This window comes from Oncorhynchus gorbuscha, linkage group LG26, assembly GCF_021184085.1.
Source record: "Oncorhynchus gorbuscha isolate QuinsamMale2020 ecotype Even-year linkage group LG26, OgorEven_v1.0, whole genome shotgun sequence".
Classification (NCBI taxonomy): Eukaryota; Metazoa; Chordata; class Actinopteri; order Salmoniformes; family Salmonidae; genus Oncorhynchus; species Oncorhynchus gorbuscha.
In genome coordinates, this window is record NC_060198.1 from 10513815 (window position 1) to 10536640 (window position 22826).

Sequence of the window (22826 nt, forward strand, 5' to 3'; positions counted from 1 at the left end):
CCTCAAATGGAAAGGGAAGGCAACCGAAAAAGAAAATAGCCGAAATAGGCTACAAACCGTTATTTTTCTGTAGCCTAGTTTTACGCACAGAAATAAGAGGACACATTGTAGCCTCTTCGCTTGCGCGGCCTCCAATGCATATATCGTTATACAATCGTTGCAATGTTTTGAATAGCCTTCTTCTGTCACATTGCACTGCAAGACATAGGATTGAACTGACATTTTAATTGGTGACAGATACTGGAGCTGAAGCATCATCTGCAGCGCGAGAGCCTGTTGTACAGGTAGCATCCATAGGCATTAGCATTTTGGCCTGAAATCCGCGCTAAGTGCCATCACACAAACCGAAACAGGCAAAAGCCTACTAATTACATCCTCAGCCAGCTCTTTGTAGCCTATACAACGCAGGTTATTTGTCCTTCAGATGTATTCTTTTTGCTAGTGAAGGCATGCTACAGCCGTTAGAATATTGTAGTCAGAAATGGGTGTCCCTTGAGTTGTCTTTACTCCAAAAGATGAGAGCAAAAGATCTCAAACATTTTATTATGGAAGAGGTAAAATGGCTGACTATAAAAAAGTGAAGTATTCTGTCCCAAGCATCTGCATTCAGTCTTTTTGGGGACTACTTTTCAAGGAATAAATTACCTTGCATTTCAGGCTAATAATTGTTAATATTATAAACGCTAGAATAGAACTGACTAGAGACATGCACCACCAAGTGAAAGCGCTGGGTAGATTTCACCAGCACAGGGTGTGTTGAGTGAGAAATCAAGTCATTTCTTTTAACCTTATCTAGGAAATGCACTCACCATACAGAGAGTGAAACACTAACTCTCTAGAAAACAATGACCTGATCTTCACACATCCTCATGACCTTGTTTTGAAATTAAACACTATACTAGATTACCACACACACACGGATGGAACATTTGAACATTACAGCTCAGTAAAAGTGACAGTTGGCATTTACACACAGCTGTGTAAACCTCACTTCCTTCTCATCATCCCTGCTACTTGCTGTTGTTATGGCAATCCATGCTAAGGTGAACTGAATGAATGGTAAACTAATATGCCTTTGTGATGTTGTCAGATTAAGTCTTTGTGTTTTACACCGGCTTGGCTGTGGCGTGCTTCTGCTGTACAAAACTGCTGAATGCCACAGTAAGGACTGTAGTAGGAGGGAGGGATATCATAAACCTGTCCTGATGTCTGTGTCTGTCTGCCTGTCTGTCTCTGCATCTCAGAGGTTCTGTCTATCTGTTCGTGACACCGACTCTCACTGTGGTTGGTTGTAGCGATCAGCAGAGGCCTGCTCTGTGCTAAAGGTTCCACTCCATTATCCTGCTGATGCTGAGATACTGGGAGCAACTCCATGACCTGACATATCAAGTCTAAAACTCCAGTATCCTGCCCTACTGCAGCTACTACAAGCTCCCTTCTAGTCTGTTGTTCATATTATTTTGGAAGCACTTTACATTACAGCACGGAATAAAGCGGAAATGGAATGGCAACTAGTTAAAGTTACTCACAAAGCAAACCAATATTTGCCCAGATACAGGATGCTACAGATCAGTATAACTGTATTGTTTCAGAGACATCACATACTAGAGGGGTGATAATATTACAAAAACAACATTGCAGTGTTTCCCCTAAAATTCCCCAAATGTCTTGGCATGGGGCCCCCAATTGATTTTGTTATAATGTTTGAGTCACTCAGATACACTATACAGTGGGGCAAAAAAGTATTTAGTCAGCCACCAATTGTGCAAGTTCTCCCACTTAAAAAAGATGAGAGAGGCCTGTAATTTCCATCATAGGTACACTTCAACTATGACAGACAAAAAAAAATCCAGAAAATCACATTGTAGGATTTTTTATGAATTTATTTGCAAATGGTGGAAAATAAGTATTTGGTCAATAACAAAAGTTTATCTCAATACTTTGTTATATACCTTTTGTTGGCAATGACAGAGGTCAAACGTATTATGTAAGTCTTCACAAGGTTTTCACACACTATTGCTGGTATTTTGGCCCATTCCTCCATGCAGATCTCCTCTACAGCAGTGATGTTTTGGGGCTGTTGCTGGCCAACATGGACTTTCAACTCCCTCCAAAGATTTTCTATGGGGTTGAGATCTGGAGACTGGCTAGGCCACTCCAGGAGCTTGAAATGCTTCTTACGAAGTCACTCCTTTGTTGCCCGGGCGGTGTGTTTGGGATCATTGTCATGCTGAAAGACCCAGCCACGTTTCATCTTCAATGCCCTTGGTGATGGGAGGTTTTCATCAAAGTCTCATACAATGCCCCATTCATTCTTTCCTTTACACGGATCAAGAAAAACAGCCCCAAAGAATGATGTTTCCACCCCCATGCTTCACAGTAGGTATGGTGTTCTTTGGATGCAACTCAGCATTCTTTGTCCTCCAAACACGATGAGTTGAGTTTTTACCGAAAAGTTATATTTTGGTTTCATCTGACCATATGACATTCTCCCAATCTTCTTCTGGATCATCCAAATGCTCTCTAGCAAACTTCAGATGGGCCTGGACATGTACTGGCTTAAGCAGGGGGACACGTCTGGCACTGCAGGATTTGAGTCCCTGGCGGCGTAGTGTGTTACTGATGGTAGGCTTTGACTGATGGTAGGCTTTGTTACTTTGGTCCCAGCTCTCTGCAGGTCCTTCACTAGGTCCCCCCGTTTGGTTCTGGGATTTTTGCTCACCGTTCTTGTGATCTTTTTGACCCCACGGGGTGAGATCTTTCGTGGAGCCCCAGATCGAGGGAGATTATCAGTGTTCTTGTATGTCTTCCATTTCCTAATAATTGCTCCCACAGTTGATTTCTTCAAACCAAGCTGCTTACCTATTGCAGATTCAGTCTTCCCAGCCTGGTGCAGGTCTAAAATTTTGTTTCTGGTGTCCTTTGACAGCTCCTGGTCTTGGCCATAGTGGAGTTTGGAGTGTGACTGTTTGAGGTTGTGGACAGGTGTCTTTTACACTGATAATAAGTTCAAACAGGTGCCATTAATACAGGTAACGAGTGGAGGACAGAGGAGCCTCTTAAAGAAGGTTCAAGTTTGTGAGAGCCAGAAATATTGCTTGTTTGTAGGTGACCAAATACTTATTTTCCACCATAATTTGCAAATAAATTCATTTAAAAAATTCTGGATTTTTTTCTCATTTTGTCTGTCATAGTTGAAGTGTACCTATAATGGAAATTACAGGCCTCATCTTTTTAAGTGGGAGAGCTGCTCTGAGAGCTAAATACTTTTTGTGCACAATTGGTGGCTGACTAAATATTGTTTTTCCCAACAAGTCAGTTTGTCAAATATCTGCAAATGTAAGTATTGGAAACAAAAACGTCATGTGGACACCAAGCTCAAATTAGTGGATTCGGACAGTCCTCAGTTGCAACATCCTTTCCCAACTGCTGACAGATAATAACTGTTTGTCGGGAGCTTCATGAAAGGGGTTTCCATGGCCGAGCAGCCGCACACAAAGCTAAGATCAGCCAATGCTTTGCATTGCCGCGTAAAGCATTGCCATTGGACTCTGGAGCAGTGGAAACGCATTCTCTTGAGTGATGAATCACGCTTCACCAGCTGGCAGTCCAACCGACAAATCTGGGTTTGGCGGATGCCAGGAGTACACTACCTGCCACAATGCATAGTGCCAACTAATGTTTGGAGGAGGAATAACGAATTGCCTGGGGCTGTTTTTCATGGTTCGGGATAGGCCCTTTAGTTCCAGTGAAGGGAAACCTTAACGCTACTGCATACAATGACATTCTATACGATGCCCTTTCCTGTTTTAGCATGACAATGCCTCCGTGCACAAAGGGAGTTCCAAACAGAAATGGTTTGCAGAGGTTGGTGTGGAAGAACTTGACTGGCCTGCACAGAGCCCTGACCTTAACCACACGCTTTTTTTATTTTGGCTTAATATTGCGGATAGAATGTTGCTTCCAATGTAATTGTCTGCATCATTTCCAATCCCCCATCATTTTTTGGTAAATATATATATCCATACACGCATGCATATATATACACATACACATACCTATATAGACATACATACTTTTTTAAAGAATATACCTTTATTATTATTCCCCGCAAACCCTACCACCGATCCCCCAATTGAAGTAAACTAATAAACACTTCTGCCTCGACCTTCAATCCACACATCCTATACACATTCTACAGACACAGTCTACTCCACAACAGTTCTCACTTGTTTGTTCTTAGTCCTTCCTCTATTTCTGATGTCCATCCAGTTTGATTTCTACTTGTAACTATGCTATTTCACAAAAGCTCCGAACCTATATACATCCTACAGATCCGGTATGCTTTACATTGTTTATCTTGTTATTAGTCCCACCCTTCAGCTCCATTCAACCCTCCCATCTGTCTCTCATCATCATCAACTTCGGATTTCTACTTGCCATATATCCTTCAACTGTGCTGTGATGCTTCACAAAATAACTGAACCTTCCTATTCTCATAGCTTCTACAGATTGTAAATTAAAAATAAACATTTTTGCCAAATTAATAATTATTATATTATTGATTGATTGACTATGGCTTTTCAAATCACCCAGTATTGCTATCTGTAGTGTTAGTTCTAGGCAAATGTTGCAATTCTTCAGCCATTCCTGGACTTGTGACCAAAAATGAGCTACATATGGACAATACCAAAATAAATGATCTAATGACTCTGCCTCCTCACAGCAGATTCTGCAGAGCTGGGAAGATTGTATCCCCCATATATATAACATTCTTATAGTTGCAAGAATTTTGTATGGTAATTTATATTGATAAATTAGAAGTTTTGAATCTGGCGTTGTTTTGCGTATCAATTCATAAACCATGTGCCATGGAATGGGTACATCAAAAATCTCTTCCCAACTATTTTGCAATTTATACGGCACAGCGGTCAGTTGTTTTTGGTCCTTAAATGATATTGGTATATGTTTTTATTTATCACACTTTTCTTTAACCATTTATGTTCTTTAATACAGGGCCGACACACAAGTTCCTTACTTTTTTCCCCTTCTACTTGCCTCTTCCATTTTTATGGTAATGCTGCAATTAATTTGTTGTAATTTTGGGTAGAGCAGACATTTCCATATGTCTGTGTTAGCTGCATGTGTGACATAACTCCACCAGTCCTATTTATGATATCATTCAGTAAAATTATACCTTTTTAAAAAATTTCTTCGATAAATATTTTTTTTAATCAAATAGTATATTTGAATTTAACCACAATATTTGCTGTACTATTTGTTCCGTCCTTTCAGGTGGATTAAACTGAAATTGCAACCAACTTTCTAAGGCTTGTTTAAAAAATAAAGATATTTCTGAGATGATTTCCTTTTCAAACAACCGAAAGTGAGCAGGTGTGATCTGAATAAGGGGGAAAAGGCCCTTCCTGAATATAGGATGAGACATGAGAACCAGTTTGGATTTAAGTATAACTTTTGTATGACTGATGCCTTTAGTGAGAGGTCTAATGCTTTAATATTTAATCATTTCTGCCCACCAAATTCATATTCGTTATATAAATAGGCCCTTGTAATTTTATCTGGTTTGCCGTTCCAAATAAAATTGAATATTTTTTGTTCATATCGTTTAAAAAGCAGGTCACGAGGTGAAGGCAAAACCATAAGCAAATAGGTCAACTGTGATATAACTAAGGAGTTAATCAGGGTGATTTTTCCACAAATAGACAGGTATTTTCCTTTCCAAGGTAGCAAGATCTTATCTATTTTTGCTAACTTTCTATAAAAAATTATTGGAGTGAGATAATTTCTTTCTTTTGGGATTTGTATACAGAGTATGTCCACATCTCCGTCAGACCATTTAATTGGTAAACTACATGGTAATGTAAAATGTGCATTTTTTAGTGATCCAATATGTAATATGGTCCATTTATCATAATTTGGTTTTAATCCAGAGAGGATAGCAAAAGTATCTAGATCCTCCAAGAGGCCGTGGAGAGACTCCAATTGTGGTTTTAAAAGAAAACATGTTTTTGACAGTCCCGGAATTCCAATCCCTTAATATTATTGTTTGATCTAATCTTTGCAGCTAACATTTCGATGGCAATAATAAATAGATATGCCGATAGTGGACAACCTTGTTTTACTCCTCTAGATAGTTTTAAAGTTTCAGAGATGTAGCCATTATTTACTATTTTACACCTAGGGTTACTATACATAACCGTAACCCATTTTATAAGAGATTCCCCAAAATTGAAATATTCTAGGCATTTATATATAAACTCCAGTCGTACTTTATCGAAAGCCTTTTCGAAATCAGATATGAAAACCAGGCCTGGTGTCCCCGATATTTCATAGTGTTCTATTGTTTCCAGTACTTGTCTTATATTATCTCCAATGTATCGTCCATGTTAAAAACCTGTCTGATTAGGATGAATAATATCTGACAATACTTTTTAAATTCTGTGCCAAGCATTTTGCTAGGATTTTTGCATCACAACACTGAAGTGTAAGAGGTCTCCATTTTTTTTAATGGACTGGATCTTTATATGTACCACTTGGGTCCTGTTTCAGTAATAATGATATCAGACCTTCTTGTTGCGTGTCTGATAATCGACCATTTATATAGGAGTGGTTAAAACAAGCCAATAATGGTCCTTTGAGTATACCAAAAAAAGTTTTGTACACTTCCACTGGTATGCCATCCAGGCCTGGAGTTTTCCCATCCTTAAAGGCCCCAATTGCCTCAAGCAGTTCCTCCTCTGTAATTTGGCCTTCACATGAGTGAACAGCTTTGGAATTAATTGGAACACCGACTGCGAGCCAGGTTGAATCGCCCAGCATCATTGCCCGACTTCACTAATGCCTTTGTGGCTGAATGGAAGCAAGTCCCCTCAGCAATATTCCAACATCTAGTGGAAAGCCTTCCCAGAAGAGTGGAGGCTGTTATAGCACCAAAAGGGGGGACCAACTCTATAATAATGCCCATGATTTGAAATGAGATGTTTGACAAGCTTTTGGTCATGAAGTGTAGCATAAGAACACAACACAAGCCATGGCAAAATGTGTAGAATTGCAGGAAACTAGCTTAATTAAACTGTAAAATGCTTTCTTTTCCCCATAGCAAAATGTCTAGAATTGCGAATAGCAGACAAAATTGTTTTAAAAACGGCAACATTTTGTTTCTGCTGCCATGGGAGGGCCTCTTAAAATGTTGGTCGGAAAAGGTGCTGTTGGCCACGCCCAATACCACGCCCCCCTCATCTATTTCTCCACCTGGTCAGGTGAACAGGGCCTTGCCCTTTATTATGATAAACAAGCACGGGCAACCATTTCACCAGAGCGGCTGTCTTGGTTGCACTTATTTTCTAGGATCACTGTTGTCTGGTAATGTACAGGAATGATTCACCTCAGTTCACTGTTCACTCACTCTCTCTGGGAGTATAATTAACATCACCTCTCTATTGGCCCATTCCAGTGTGTGTGGCAAACAATCCAGACCTTTTCTATAACCCCAGAGGGAGGTTTCATGTGGTGTTAATATAGAGCTGAATGAACACACAATCAACTGGTGACACAATGTACTGGGGCTATTGTACCAAAGTGGTACAGGTGTAATAGTAATAGGTCAGATGGTTTATTTTTGACGCCACACTAACTATACTGGTCCCAGATCAGTTTCGATCAGTGCCCCCCGAAAAGAGGATCTGGTTGGTTCATCTACTTTGGGAAAGTGAGGCTTAAACCAATCCCATGGACATACCGTGTATTGTTTATGTGTGCATTTTCTGTTAATGCCTAGGCAGATGCAATGGCATCCGGGGTTATGTTGGTGTACAGTGTTAAATCTGTTTGTAATCCATTTGAGGTTAACGCAGCAATGCTGGTGATCCTTTTAATCTGTATCTTATTGAATCACAGACCTGATCAGGGTCAGATCTAGCCCCTCCGACAATACACTCACTACCATTGCAGAATAAATTATTAGTCACATCGCATTGCTTTGCAATTCCTTTGGAGGGAGGATGGTGGAAGTGTGTATTTTAAAGCCGTGTTCCCCTTGGTATTCATGGAAACGTGATTATCAGGAGGGCGCTTATTGCCTACACTAGGAATTCAGGAAGCAATTCTTCTTCTAAATGTGGTTGTGTTTAGGGAACTTGGGTAGTCTGAGGGAGCTTCACCGGATGATATGATATTAGCTAATTAGCCCAAATGTGTCTGTTCTTCATTCAAGCTTACCATCAAAGCAACTTATTCATTAGATTCATCTCGATTCTAGATAACATCCGCTGTACAGGGCCATGGACCGAAATAATGAATTTCGTACCGAACCTGCCTGCACAGGCCACTCTGTGCAGGTAGGTGTCGGAATCCTCAGGCATGTGGTAGTTGAAGATGATCGCTCAATGTCCATCCCTCGGCCAAACAGGTTGGTGGCCACCAGGATCCGCCTTTGGAAGTCCTTGAACTGCTGGTACTGGGAAAGCCTGGGGGAAGAATGGGGGCACCCATAGATTTAGAATAAGTAGAACAGGCATTATACATCCTGCTTCACTCCTGTGGGTACACTGAAACTGTGACCCACAAACATGTTGTCAGAGAAAGTTCTTGTTAAGTCGATCTGGATAACAGCTTCTGCTACATGACTATTATAGAAAATGTGCAAGTAAATGAGATTCTCAATTTGATTGTGCAACTCCTCATTCCTCTCCTTTTGAAAAAAAGTCAACAGTAACTGAGGAGAGGAGGAAATGTGCTTGTATGAAATTAGACTCCATTCACACATAATGCAAATGACATTTACAGGGGTGGAATCCCAAATTAAAATGTGTAAAGTATTAAAAGACATTTAGCTAGACATTATATGGATAAAAACGATATGCTACTTATCGTTTTAAATATGTGCATGCTTCTCAGAGTAAACAGCTGATTGAAAGGGGAGGGGTAGATCTCAACTTCAGCAAAGGACACTTATGCTTCCTCAGCAGGAGGCAAGGACACCGTTTGCCTACTAACGAATTGACACTCCTCAACCACTTATCGGTTTACGGATAAGATGACGGAAAAGTCGAGGACATTATTTTGTCCAAATCAGTAATTCCTAATGAAAGCCAAGACCCAATCCCAAATCTACCCCTAAAACCTATGCAGTTATTAATATCTGAGATGACTTGAAGTATAAGCAATATCCTAATATTGCTTACACCAATCAAAACTGCTCAGATTTTAACAAGTGCATAGACTGTAGGGTTTAGCCAGTGATTTTGTCCTCTCCATCAGAACCCACCTCTCCTCCTGGGCCATGCCCCTGTGGATGGCGATTGCAGGGAAGTTCTGCTCCACCAGCAGCTGAGACAGAGCCACACAGCGCTGCACAGACTTCACAAAGATCACCACCTTCAGACAGGGGAGAAAATGGCAGTGAGACACCGAAGAGAAACATGGGGCACAAAACCCATGCTGCATCTGATATGGCACCCTGGCTTTACCCTGGTCAAATAAATGTACTCTGAAGACGAAAAACACAGGGCATAAAACTCACAGGCAGAAACTTTGTCGGTGCATAGACTTAGTTCACTTGAATGAGTAAAATTGTATTTAAACACATGACTTTCAAATCCATGGACAAAATACATTCAACTCATTCAGATTAAAACTAAGTTACGTTTTAGCATTCAATTCTCTGAAAAGACCTCTGTCCGTACCTGGTTGAACTCGAGCGCGTCAAGCAGGTCGAAGAGCTTGCGGTTCTTCTCGCCATCCTTCAGCTTGCAGTAGTACTGCTGCAGGCCGTGCAGCGTCAGCTTGGTCTCATGGTCCACAAACACCTCCATGGGCTACAGGAGATATTCCAAACAGAACACAGGGAGGGACTACCAGGACTTCCAGTGCTAAACATTTTGCTAGTGTGCCCTAATGAATAGAACATGGGGAAAGTGTCACTCTTTGGGACAGTTTTATAAACCTAGCCACATTAAGTGAAAAACAGGAGTAAACCACATTCTGTGTTGGTGAATGAAGAACTACAAATGTGATTGTGAACATCAATTACTAGTACTAGAGCTGGATGGAACTTTATTTTTCATTATAGCTGTAATGCCAGGACTGTTCCTCCCGAAAATGTCCAGAGCCCCAGATCCAGGTTAAGAGAGGGTCAACTCTGGCCACTTGTGAGACAGACAGTCACGAGCAGGCAAAGCTTAGATGTGCTAGACTGGAACTTTTTACATGAATATTAAGCCATATCCAAAATCCCTTAAAAAAGGGGGGCAATCAGCAGTTTCCACATGAATTTTTAGACATTTAAAATTAAAAGAATGACAAATGCCCATGAGCTTAGTTCAACTTCCGTACCCCACCAGACCCCAAAATACAAGCTTGTTTCATTCCAATGCTTGTAAACAAAGTAAACGCAAAAATAAACTATATAGTCTCAAAACATGGTCAAAATGATAATTCTGATATCATTGACGGTCAGTCCTTGCATATAGCTCTACGAATTTCAGAGTGGTTAAATTTCTCCAGACCTATCCCTCCAAAACAGGGGCGAGGAAGATGCTTCATTTATGTTTATACTGCCGATTGCCTCTTCAAAGTGCAATTTAGGGAGATGGGTTCATCTGTGTGTGTGTGTGTGTGTGTGTGTGTGTGTGTGTGTGTGTGTGTGTGTGTGTGTGTGTGTGTGTGTGTGTGTGTGTGTGTGTGTGTGTGTGTGTGTGTGTGTGTGTGTGTGTGTGTGTGTGTGTGTAACTGCAACTTTAAGTTTCAGAACATGTACATAGCCACGGGTTATACGAAACCCTTCAACGTACATCCTGCATGAACTTGCGGCAGACGGGATGGATCTCTTTGCTTAGGGTGGCGCTGAACATCATGCACTGCTTCTCGTGGGGTGTGAGCCTGAAGATGTCCTCAACATCACACCTCATGTCTGAGGGAGAGACGATAGGAAAAATATGGCCGTCACAGAAAAAGTAAACCCACTCAGCCTGAAATACGAGGACTACATAAAATGTAAATACTTCCCTACGTTTTGGCTAAATCCTTACTTAAGTCATACTTAAGTGCATTCTAAGTGGTATGCTAGCAGGTACATTGGAACACGTTTTCAATTGACCTTTCCTCTGTGACGTTTCAACTTACTCCTTGCTCCCGTCACTCACATCTGGCATCAGCCCCCCTGTCCTACTGTGGTCTGAATTTGTATCTTGTCACACTCATCCAGGACAAAGTGCTTCACGTTCTTCAGGTTGAGGGTCTTGTTGCGGCCAGGCGTTCCCACCACAATGTGGGGGCAGTTCTTCTTCAGCGCGTCCTCGTCCTTCTTGATGGACAGGCCCCAGAAGAACACGGCTGCCTTGACGGTAGGCATGTACTTGGAGAAGCACTCATACTCTTTGCTGATCAGGAAGGCCAGCTCTCGTGTGTGGCACATCACCAGCACAGACACCTGGTAGACAGAGAGAGAGGTAGGGGAGGATGTTTAATACAGAACTCTCTGGATAGCATAGAAACAAAAAGCACACAAGATTATCCAATAGGACAGAACAGCAGTGTAAACAGTGAGATTAAAAGGAGAACAAATTCAGACTGCAATTGGCCCAGCGTCATTAGGGTTTGGCCGGGGTAGGCCATCATTGTAAATAAAAATGTCTTCCTAACTGACTTGCCTAGTCCAAATAAAGGTTAAATAAAGTTGGCTATTAGACACTTTCTTATGCAAGTATCCCCAGATACAGATTAAGCCTATTCCTAAACTACAAAGCACTCAATGGATTCTCCATGGAAAGCTATTTTTAGTAAAGAAGGGTGGATGTAACAACAATTCAGTTGTGGATTCCACAATGTAGAGATTAATTTCATTATTCAACCACTCACCTGCCCGTCCACAGGCTCAATCTGCTGCAGGGTGGCCAGTACAAACACAGCAGTCTTGCCCATACCTTACTTGGCCTGGCACAGGATGTCCATGCCCAGGATGGCCTGTGGGATGCACTCATGTTGGACTGAAAGACAGAAACGTAACTAGGGAAGTTAGTTAAGAACAAATTCTTATTTGCAATGACGGCCTACCAAGAGGCCTCCTGCAGGGATTGGGGCTTGGGATTTAACATTAAAAAATATATATAGGACAAAACACACATCACTACATAAAGAGAGACCTAAGACAACATAGCAAGGCATCAACACATGACAACAGCACGATAGCAGAACAAATCATTGTACAAACATTGGGCACAGACAACAGCACAAAGGGCAAGAAGGTAGACAACACATCACACTGACAGTTGTGGCTGCTTTGTAAGAGTGTCCATGATTGAGTCTTTGAATGAAGAGATTGAGATAAAACTGTACAGTCACTAGGGGCAGGAAACTGAAGAGAGGAGCGACCCAGAGATGTTTGCACTTTGGGGACCTTTAACAGAATGTTACTGGTAGGGCTGCAGTAGATATCTCAGATAGGGGAGGGGGAGTGAGGCCTAAGAGGGTTTTTATAAATAAGCATCAACCAGTGGGTCTTGCGACAGGTATACAGAGATGACCAGTTTAAGTATGATGTGATGCTTGAAGGGGCATACATGTATAACTCATAGTCGGAGTCCCAAATGACACCCTATATATAGTGGATTACTTTTGACCAGGGCCCAGTCACACACAGCACTAGTTTTGAACAAAGCCCTATGGGGCCAGCTCAATAGTAGTACACTATGTCAGGAATAGGGTTCCATTTGACACACACAGAATGGACAAAGTCAAAAACAGTCCTTGGTTGAAGGTGGGAAGTGCCTGTGAGGCTCACCTTCAGAAGGATGTTCAAAGCCGCAGTCGACAATGGCGCGGAGCAGCTCTAGTTTGAGCAGAAAGTGCCCTTTACCTCCTCCTTGCCCGCAGGTGTGGCGGTCTCCCGGGCAACCTGAGGCTCCTCATCCTCTTCATAGTCCAACAGCTCGTTGTCAACGTCGTTCTCTGCCATTCTAGAGAAGGGGTACTTGCGTTAGTTGAAGCTAGGAAAGACTGGAGACTTGCTGGGGGGGTGGGCGCTGTATCAACAATACAGTAAATTCAGAAGGTTAATTGAAATGCCAATTCAATAATCTATGTACAATTCCTCACCATCTAACCTAAATTTTATATTACATGAGGATTCCAATTCTTGTCATTTCACTTTCTGAATTGAATCCTAGTGAAACATCACTGTCTAGCACAGGGTTTTCCGGTCCTTGGGACTCCAAGGGGTACACGTTTCCCCCCCAACATTACACAGCTGACTCAATCAAAGCTTGATGCTTATTTGAATCAGCTGTGTAGTGCTACGGCAAAAACCAAAACCCCCTGAGGTCCCTAGGACCGAGTTTGGGAAACACTCGTCTAACGTGTATTCCTACATTGCATTGCAATACATTTGGCACATAATCATTACAATTTACCTAGCTAGAAACAAGGATTGGACCAGCGACTACCCTGCAACTCAGTTTACAGTAGTTATCCAGTTGCCCGATTCAATCAAGTTGAACAAGGAATCATGCCTCACTCTCCGCACAAACAATGGCAGCCACCTCCTCATTCAAACTTTGTGACAGCAAAGTGCTATAAAGGGAAATATGTTCCAAATGCAAGGTGAATATTCAGAAATAACGTTGGCTCAAATTAATAACGAGCAAGACATTTCTAGGTTCTAACTTGACCTAAAATGTAATTCTCGGAACCAACCTGCGACACACTGCTAGCAGCAGTTAACTGCTAACTGACACGACCGTGCTAGTACTAGCGTTAGCTTGACGCAATGCTAAATGTGTTAGTTAGCTAGCCAGATTGCACAAGGTTTTCGCAAAGATTTTAACAAAAATATACTCGAACATGGCTGCTATTTGTGAGCATTATGGAAAGAAAAATATGTTTCTTATTTACAATTGAAGCAGATATTGAAATGACACAATACTGCACATTTTTTATGCAATTAAAATCGGCTTCGAGTATCACTGCTCCCTAGGTTCACAGGGACAGTCTAGAAGCACTGTGCTCGTGTATTCGTGGCCACTATTGGTCCATTTTAAAGGCAATCTCACCAAACCGGCCTGAAAACGAACCGTCTAATTTAATGCCGATCTTGATTTTCAATATCTGCATCAAATGCCGATCTGGATTTCGCCAGCTGCCCTAAACTAAATTGTAGGCATAATTTCTTGTTTGACAACACTGGTATGAAAAAAGTACACTGATAGCCTTATTCAGCAATAATGTAAACATTTATGATTTCTGTCAATTAATAGCTACGTATGACTAGGTTTCCTCATCCAGAAAAAAACTGAATTTAGATTAGATTTATAGGGTACAGTGAAATTCTTAAGATCTGAACTCCAACAGTGCAGGTCCAAAAGATAAGTGAATGAAACAATAATAATAATATGCATACTATATACATATTTATTTACAACATTTACAAACCAACAGCCTGCATTCATCCAGTTTGTATAAATTATGATAGATGTGTGACATGAAGCTATATTGGGCAATTTGGGCAAAGGCGTAACAATGACTGTCTTGGACAAATAGACATTTGGCTTAAAACATTTCTTCATTCATGGGCAATATGTGTGCATGCCCTGATCATATCAGCTTACGACATATGTCTTCCCTCACCAAACCCATCAATGATTTGATTTATTTGACCATAATATATCAGTTATGGCCAACAGAGGGCAACATTTATCCATATAATACGATAAAACCTCACTGAACCTAAATTAATTGGGTTACATTGTAAACATTTTTCAGATGTCGTATGTGATCAGAAACAATGCATTAATTTCCCAGAGTGGTCGCTCTGTGCTTTTGTAGTTGACGTCAAAATGTATGATGGAATATAGAATCCTATGACGTAACCGAACTCAAGAAAATGTTCAGTGCGCTACTTTTGCCTCAGTTGAGTTGATGCTTTGCAAAGGACAGTCGTCCTCATGTTCAAATAAATCACTTTGAGTGGACAAAGAAGACATTCTGTGTGAGTACAGCATAACTGGCCAAGATGTTGTAAAAAAAATGTTTGAAATGTATTTTAAAATGTATTTGTTTATTTAAAAAAATGTCAGGTCCAATCTGAAGGGTGCCTGAAAGCACAATGGATAGAAATCATAAACCGTTGAGAAAAATTATTCTAAAAGTAAGTCTCATAAGTGATAAAAAAATGTTTGTTAATTCTGGGGCTATCCCTCTTGATATGTAATGAGGCTATCTTATTGGTAACCTATATGCTGTAAAAACAGATTGATATGACTTATAGTTGGAAGAGTGGGCATAATTAATTTAGGGCTAAGGTTAAATGTATTTCACTATGTTCATATACCCCAGGCTGGGACCCTCCAAGCTAGTGCTGGAGAGCAGGTCCTCCAGACAGACATCACTGACCATGATGGACTAATGCTGCCAGCCCTGGTAGACTGCCCCATTGACAGCCCTCTAAAGGTAAGAAAACGTCTTATAGTTCTGTTGCAAAACGTCTTGTTGTAACGGAGACCAGTTGGTTGCAATCTAGTAATATGACGTGTTGAAAACCAGTTTACAACGCGATAATAAAGCCATTAAGACACATGGATCACCTACTAAACTCAGCAAAAAAAGAAACGTCCCTTTTTCAGGACCATGTATTTTAAAGATAATTCGTAAAAATCCAAATATCTTCACAGATCTTCACTGTGAAGGGGTTTAACACTGTTTCCCATGCTTGTTCAATGAACCATAAACAATTTATGAACATGCACCTGTGAAACGGTCGTTAAGACACTAACAGCTTACAGACGGTAGGCAATTAAGGTCACAGTTGTAAAAACTTAGGACACTAAAGAGGCCTTTCTACTGACTCTGAAAAACACCAAAAGAAAGATGCCCAGGGTCCCTGCTCATCTGCATGAGTGTGCCTTAGGCATGCTGTAAGGCGGCATGAGGACTGCAGATGTGGCCAGGGAAATACATTGCAATGTCCGTACTGTGAGACGCCTAAGACAGCGATACAGGTAGACAAGACGGACAGCTGATTGTCATTGCAATGGCAGACCATGTGTAACAACACCTGCACAGGATCGGTACATCTGAACATCACACCTACGGGACAGGTACAGGATGGCAACAACAACTGCCCGAGTTACACCAGGAACGCACAATCCCTCCATCAGTGCTCAGACTGTCCGCAATAGGCTGAGAGAGACTGGACTGAGGGCTTGTAGGCCTGTTGTAAGGCAGGTCCTCACCAGACATCACCGGGCACCTATAGGCACAAACCCAACCGTCGCTGGACCAGACAGGACTGGCAAAAAGTGCTCTTTACTGACAAGTCGCGGTTTTGTCTCACTAGGGGTAATGGTCAGATTTGCGTTTATCGTCGAAAGGAATGAGCATTACACCGAGGCCTGTACTCTGGAGCGGGATCAATTTGGAGGGGAAGGGTCCCTCAAGGTCTGGGGCGGTGTGTCACAGGATCATCGGACTGAGCTTGTTGTCATTGCAGGCAATCTCAACGCTGTGCGTTAAAGGGAAGACTGCCTCCTCCCTCATGTGGTACCCTTCCTCCAGCATGACAATGCCACCAGCCATACTGCTCGTTCTGTGCGTGATTTCCTGCAAGACAGGAATGTCAGTGTTCTGCAATGGCCAGCGAACAGCCCGGATCTCAATCCCATTGAGTATGTCTGGGACCTGTTGGATCGGAGGGTGAGGGCTAGGGCCATTCCCCCCAGAAATGTGAAGGAACTTGCAGGTGCCTTGGTGGAAGAGTGGGTTAACATCTCACAGCAAGAACTGCCAAATTTGGTGCAGCCCATGAGGAGGAGATGCACTGCAGTACTTAATGCAGCTGGTGGCCACACCAGTTACTGACTGTTACTTTTGATTAACCCCTCCTTTGTTCAGGGACACATTATTCCATTTATGTTAGTCACATGCTTGTGGAACTTGTTCAGTTTATGTCACAGTTGTTGAATCTTGTTATGTTCATACAAATATTTACACATGTTAAGTTTGCTGAAAATAAACGCAGTTGACAGTGAGAGGACGTTTCTTTTTTTGCAGAGTTTAGTTACAACTAATAGTTTTGGAATTCAGATTTGAATTCTGATTGTAATTCTAAGGTTATGGTTTATAGTTGGAAAAGTGGGCATAATAATGGAGGGCTTAAGTTATATGTATTTCCTTATGTTCCTATACCCCAGGCTAGGACCCTCCAAGCTAGTGCTAGAGAGCAAGTGCTCCAGACTGATGTCCATTCTGCTGGCCATGATGGACTAAGCCTGCCAGCCCTGGTAGACTGCATCCAGGATAGCCCTCGAAAGGCAGATGTCCATTCCGCTGGCCATGATGGACTAAGCCTGCCAGCCCTGGTAGACTGCCTCCAGGATAGCCCTCGAAAGGCAGATGTCCATTCCGCTGGCCATGATGGACTAACCTGCCAGCCCTGGTAGACTGCCTCCAGGATAGCCCTCGAAAGGCAGATGTCCATTCCGCTGGCCATGATGGACTAAGCCTGCCAGCCCTGGTAGACTGCCTCCAGGATAGCCCTCGAAAGGCAGATGTCCATTCCGCTGGCCATGATGGACTAAGCCTGCCAGCCCTGGTAGACTGCCTCCAGGATAGCCCTCGAAAGGCAGATGTCCATTCCGCTGGCCATGATGGACTAAGCCTGCCAGCCCTGGTAGACTGCCTCCAGGATAGCCCTCGAAAGGCAGATGTCCATTCCGCTGGCCATGATGGACTAAGCCTGCCAGCCCTGGTAGACTGCCTCCAGGATAGCCCTCGAAAGGCAGATGTCCATTCCGCTGGCCATGATGGACTAAGCCTGCCAGCCCTGGTAGACTGCCTCCAGGATAGCCCACGAAAGGTAAGAAACATCTTTTAGTTCTGTTGCAAAACGTCTGGTTGTCACGGAGGCCAGTTGGTTGCAATCTAGTAATACGACGGGTTGAAAACCAGTTTACAACGCGATAATAACGCCATTAAGACACATGGACCACCTACTAGTTAGAACTAATAGTATTGGAATTCAGATTTGAATTCTGATTCTAATTCTAAGGTTAACCCTTATGTGACATGTCACTCAGTACCATCATGCCTATGGTGAAAAATGTGGTTTCTATGGTGATATGATTTCCCCACTGTTGTTATTTGTCTCAGAACCTTGTGCCGAAGCCCCCGCAAGGCCCCAGGCCCAACCGAGAGGCAAATATAGCAAAGACAGAAAAGGCCACAGAGGTTATCAAGGCTAGAAGGTCTAGGGAGGTTAAGTCAGGGGTGAAAGAACTAAGCCGCCAAGTAGTTGGTATGTTGGCACTGCCTCAAACTCTAACTCAAACAACCAGTTACAGTGAGTATTCATCTCCACTTCCAAAATACCTGGATTTATTGATAGAATTCTAAAACGATATATGGTGGAAGGATCCACTAATGTCTACGATCCTCTTTCTGTAGGTGTCCTGCCAGCTATCAAGAAGGGCACTAAAGTTACCCTCCAGTCCTCCACCTCCCTCACCGATGACAACAAGGAGGCACTAGGTTAGTTATGTTGTTTTTACCGTCTTTTGCACCCGCACATTCCCCTTCTTTCTTTTCTCTTATTGTCAGTAATGGTATTTTCATTTTCTCTCCTCTTTTTTTCTATTTTTTCTATACAGTGTTTGGAGACATGTTATGTGTGAAGAATTACTTTAAATCAAATGTCAAAATCATTCTATAGAAGGCCGGGTTTCTGCAGGGTTTCACTCCACCCTTGATTGATGAATTAAGGTCACTATAATTAGTAAGAAACTCCTCTAACCTGGTTGTCTAGGTCTTAATTGAAAGGAAAAAACTAATACCCTCAGACACTTAGCCCTCCATGGAATGAGTTTGACAACCCTGTATTAAATAAATTTTGATTTGACTAGGGGCCATCTGCCAGGTCCTGACCACCAGGGTGGGAGACAGTACCTGCAACGACGATTACAAGGCCAGGCTCATCATCCAGAAAGGTACACTTATAACCTGTTTTGCCCATATGACCAGTAATAACCAGTGTATTACCATTATAGTAAATGTACTAGATACTGCATAGTGTTATACATGGATGTGGCTTTGAACCAGTTCAGAATATGAGTGTGTTTTCTTAGGATTGGATTCCGGTGCCAGGGAAAGGTTCCCTGACTCTCCGTGTTCCTCTTCACCCAAGGACGAAGAGGTTGTAAGTGTCATGACTGTCTCATACCCTAAACCCTCCACCTCAACCCAGGCGGCATGGGCAGCTCCTGCCCAGACTCTGGAAAAAGAGGTGGGGGGGGGGCTGAGGTCTCCGAGATGAGTGACAGCTCCCTGATGCCCACCAAGAACAGGCAGGACCCCCTGGAGAAGATTCCCTCCCTCCTACCAGGCAAGGAGCACATCCTCCTTTGTAGCACTCCCTGGGCCACCGTCATGAGCCCCCCAGACTCTGAAGTTTATTCTCCACGGCATCATGTGCCGACTGGAGGCCTCAGAGTCCACCCAGACAAGGAGGGCCAATGACCCCTTCAGGCTGATGAAGGATCTCTTTGTGGAGGTCCAGCATGCCCTGAAATATGCTGACATCTCTGTCGTCTTTGGCCTGGAGGAGAGCATCCAATTCAGTGGTGAGGATGCGGTGAAGGCCATCGTGAAGACTGCGGCTAAAAGATTGTCCCTGCGTTCGGACTCCAACCGGGCTCAACTGCGTGCCGCACGCTCTGGTAGCGAGGGAGCCATCAGGTGCATGGCGGACACAATCACACAAGTCATAGAGGACTGGAGTTTCGAAGGCCATTTTGGGGCCAGGAGGAGCCGTGGTAGTGGGAGGTCACACTCCTCAACCTCCTCAAGGAGTGACGTCACCCTCACCGAGGAGCTCCTGGCTTGGAGGGAAACCCTAGACGAGGACCTAGAGGAGATGGCTGATGACAGCACTGGTTTGGAAAAGACCAGTGTAAGCTCAGCCATCTCTGAAAAGTCCCAGGTAATTAGCTACCTTTCTGAAAGCACCAAGCCCATCAGCAGCTCCCTCTCCACAGACCTCGAGGACATCACCTCCACACAGGTGAGACGGCCATGAACCAGTAGATCGTTTAGTTATTTGGGCTGTTTGATTGTGAGGCATCGACTCATGTCTGTTTCTCTCTTTACTAAGAAGAAAGAGAAGGAAGAAGCTATGAAGAAAGAAGTGAGGAAGTCAGGAAAGAAGAAGCGAGGAAATAACAAGAACCAGAAGAAGAACAAGGTGTCTCCTCTTGGCAATGATAGTAAGTCCTCATTTCTGTCAGTCAACATGTGCATCTGTCTTCAGCACACTATTGTAATGTAAGGACGGGAGACTATGATAAAGTTATCAGGGTCTTATTCATTAGCCACTAAATGGAAGACAGCGGACTAAAACAGGGAGGAACTTTCTTGAACTTGCCAATAACAAATGCTTGTTTTTGTTTTCCGTTTAAAAATAGTTTGCTACTGTGTACCCTAATGAACACGACCCTGATTTCATGCCTTGTTCTCTGTCACCTGTTCAGGTACTGTGGCTGCAGATGAGCCTAAGAAAAAACAGGCTCTCCTCCCGCGGATCACAGCCGCCCTGGCAAAACTATTTTGCTTCCCCTGCAAAAAAAAATGCAAAAGTAACTGTGCAGAAGACGAGTTTGGGAAAACCCCGCTGCCACCTCCCCCAACCCACTTTCTAAATAAGCTCTCAAAGCCAACAGAAGAGGGAGGGAGACAACCCCCCCTACTCAAAACTCATTTTATTACACCCCATTTAATTCAATAAACACAACTTGCAGCTATTTTGATCTTCTTCTTCTTGAGTTTTTGTTTTACAGACCCACCTGCATGCAATAGATTCTTAAGGTCAATTTGCTGTCTACTGTCTACTACAGTATCATTGTTATGAGTATGTTATAGCTATAATAATGCCCTAACCTAATTGCAATTGACATAATAAGTTACATTTGAATAATTCCCTCATTTTATGTATATTTTTAGAGGGAATAAATCTCTAAAGCACTATAGAGTGCCGTCCCTAGTGGGTTGAGTCACTGATGTGATCTTCCTGTCTGGGTTGGCGCCCCCCCCTTCGGTTGTGCCGTGGCGGAGATCTTTGTGGGCTATACTCGGCCTTGTCTCAGGATGGTAAGTTGGTGGTTGAAGATATCCCTCTAGTGGTGTGGGGGCTGTGCTTTGGCACAGTGGGTGGGGTTATATCCTTCCTGTTTGGCCCAGTCCGGGGATATCATCGGATGGGGCCACAGTGTCTCCTGACCCCTCCTGTCTCAGCCTCCAGTATTTATGCTGCAGTAGTTTATGTGTCGGGGGGCTAGGGTCAATTTATTATATCTGGAGTACTTCTCCTGTCTTATCCGGTGTCCTGTGTGAATTTAAGTATGCTCCCTCTAATTCTCTTTCTTTCTCTCTCTCTCTCAAAGGACCTGAGCCGAAGGACCATGCCTCAGGACTACCTGGCATGATCACTCCTTGTTGTTCCCAGTCTACCTGGCCGTGAGCTGCTCCAGTTTCAACTGTTCCGTCTGCGGCTATGGAATCCTGACCTGTTCACCGGACGTGCTACCTGTCCCAGACCTATTATTTGACCATGCTGGTCATTTATGAACATTTGAACATCTTGGCCATGTTCTGTTATAATCTCCACCCGGCACAGCCAGAAGAGGACTGGCCACCCCGCATAGCCTGGTTCCTCTCTAGGTTTCTTCCTAGGGAGTTTTTCCTAGCCAACGTGCTTCAACACCTGCATTGCTTGCTGTTTGAGGTTTTAAGGTGGGTTTCTGTACAGCACTTTGAGATACCAGCTGATGTAGGAAGGGCTATATAAATGCATTTGATTGATTGATGATTGATTGATGATTGATAGAGTAAGCCCGCCACTGTATGCAAGACCCGCCTCCCCGCAGAATAAAGAAGACATGAGTGGATCATTGCGGTGTCACCACAAAGGGTACCTTGATTAAGCCAATTCATTGGCTTTAGACATGCCAATCATGCCTGTGTTGTAATCTGATTGGTGTGTGCACCACCTCACGGCAAATGGTGTAGAAACGCTGAAGCACGCCATTCTGTTTATGATTTACATTGAGGAAGCCTTCATCTTCATCAGAGGTTACTCGGCGAGCGGTGCTGTGCTGATACTGCTTCATTTCTCTCTTGTCGAATTAAGACAGTGGTCTTCATTTTCATATTTCCTGAAAGCGAATAAGCCCCTCAAATGGAAAGGGAAGGCAACCGAAAAAGAAAATAGCCGAAATAGGCTACAAACCGTTATTTTTCTGTAGCCTAGTTTTACGCACAGAAATAAGAGGACACATTGTAGCCTCTTCGCTTGCGCGGCCTCCAATGCATATATCGTTATACAATCGTTGCAATGTTTTGAATAGCCTTCTTCTGTCACATTGCACTGCAAGACATAGGATTGAACTGACATTTTAATTGGTGACAGATACTGGAGCTGAAGCATCATCTGCAGCGCGAGAGCCTGTTGTACAGGTAGCATCCATAGGCATTAGCATTTTGGCCTGAAATCTGCGCTAAGTGCCATCACACAAACCGAAACAGGCAAAAGCCTACTAATTACATCCTCAGCCAGCTCTTTGTAGCCTATACAACGCAGGTTATTTGTCCTTCAGATGTATTCTTTTTGCTAGTGAAGGCATGCTACAGCCGTTAGAATATTGTAGTCAGAAATGGGTGTCCCTTGAGTTGTCTTTACTCCAAAAGATGAGAGCAAAAGATCTCAAACATTTTATTATGGAAGAGGTAAAATGGCTGACTATAAAAAAGTGAAGTATTCTGTCCCAAGC

At 42.9% G+C, this 22826-nt stretch overlaps 1 protein-coding gene, 1 long non-coding RNA gene and 1 pseudogene across 2 annotated transcripts; 2 read left to right on the top strand and 1 right to left on the bottom strand.

Moving 5' to 3' along the window:
* Window positions 1-7965: 7965 nt before the first annotated feature.
* Window positions 7966-14060, bottom strand: LOC124015403 (annotated as a pseudogene).
* Window positions 14061-14728: 668 nt separating this feature from the next.
* LOC124015404 lies at window positions 14729-17372 on the top strand. Its single transcript, XR_006835145.1, has 4 exons — window positions 14729-15001; window positions 15090-15160; window positions 15349-15462; window positions 17202-17372. It is a non-coding gene; the product is annotated as an uncharacterized LOC124015404 (long non-coding RNA).
* A 74-nt stretch (window positions 17373-17446) lies between these two features.
* On the top strand, window positions 17447-20785 carry LOC124016436. Its single transcript, XM_046331995.1, has 7 exons — window positions 17447-17866; window positions 18160-18537; window positions 18909-18992; window positions 19131-19288; window positions 19445-20065; window positions 20159-20267; window positions 20532-20785. The coding sequence occupies exons 2-7, from the start codon at window positions 18411-18413 to the stop codon at window positions 20783-20785; spliced, it is 1353 nt and encodes a 450-aa protein (XP_046187951.1). The 5' UTR covers window positions 17447-17866; window positions 18160-18410.
* The last annotated feature ends 2041 nt before the right edge of the window (window positions 20786-22826 follow it).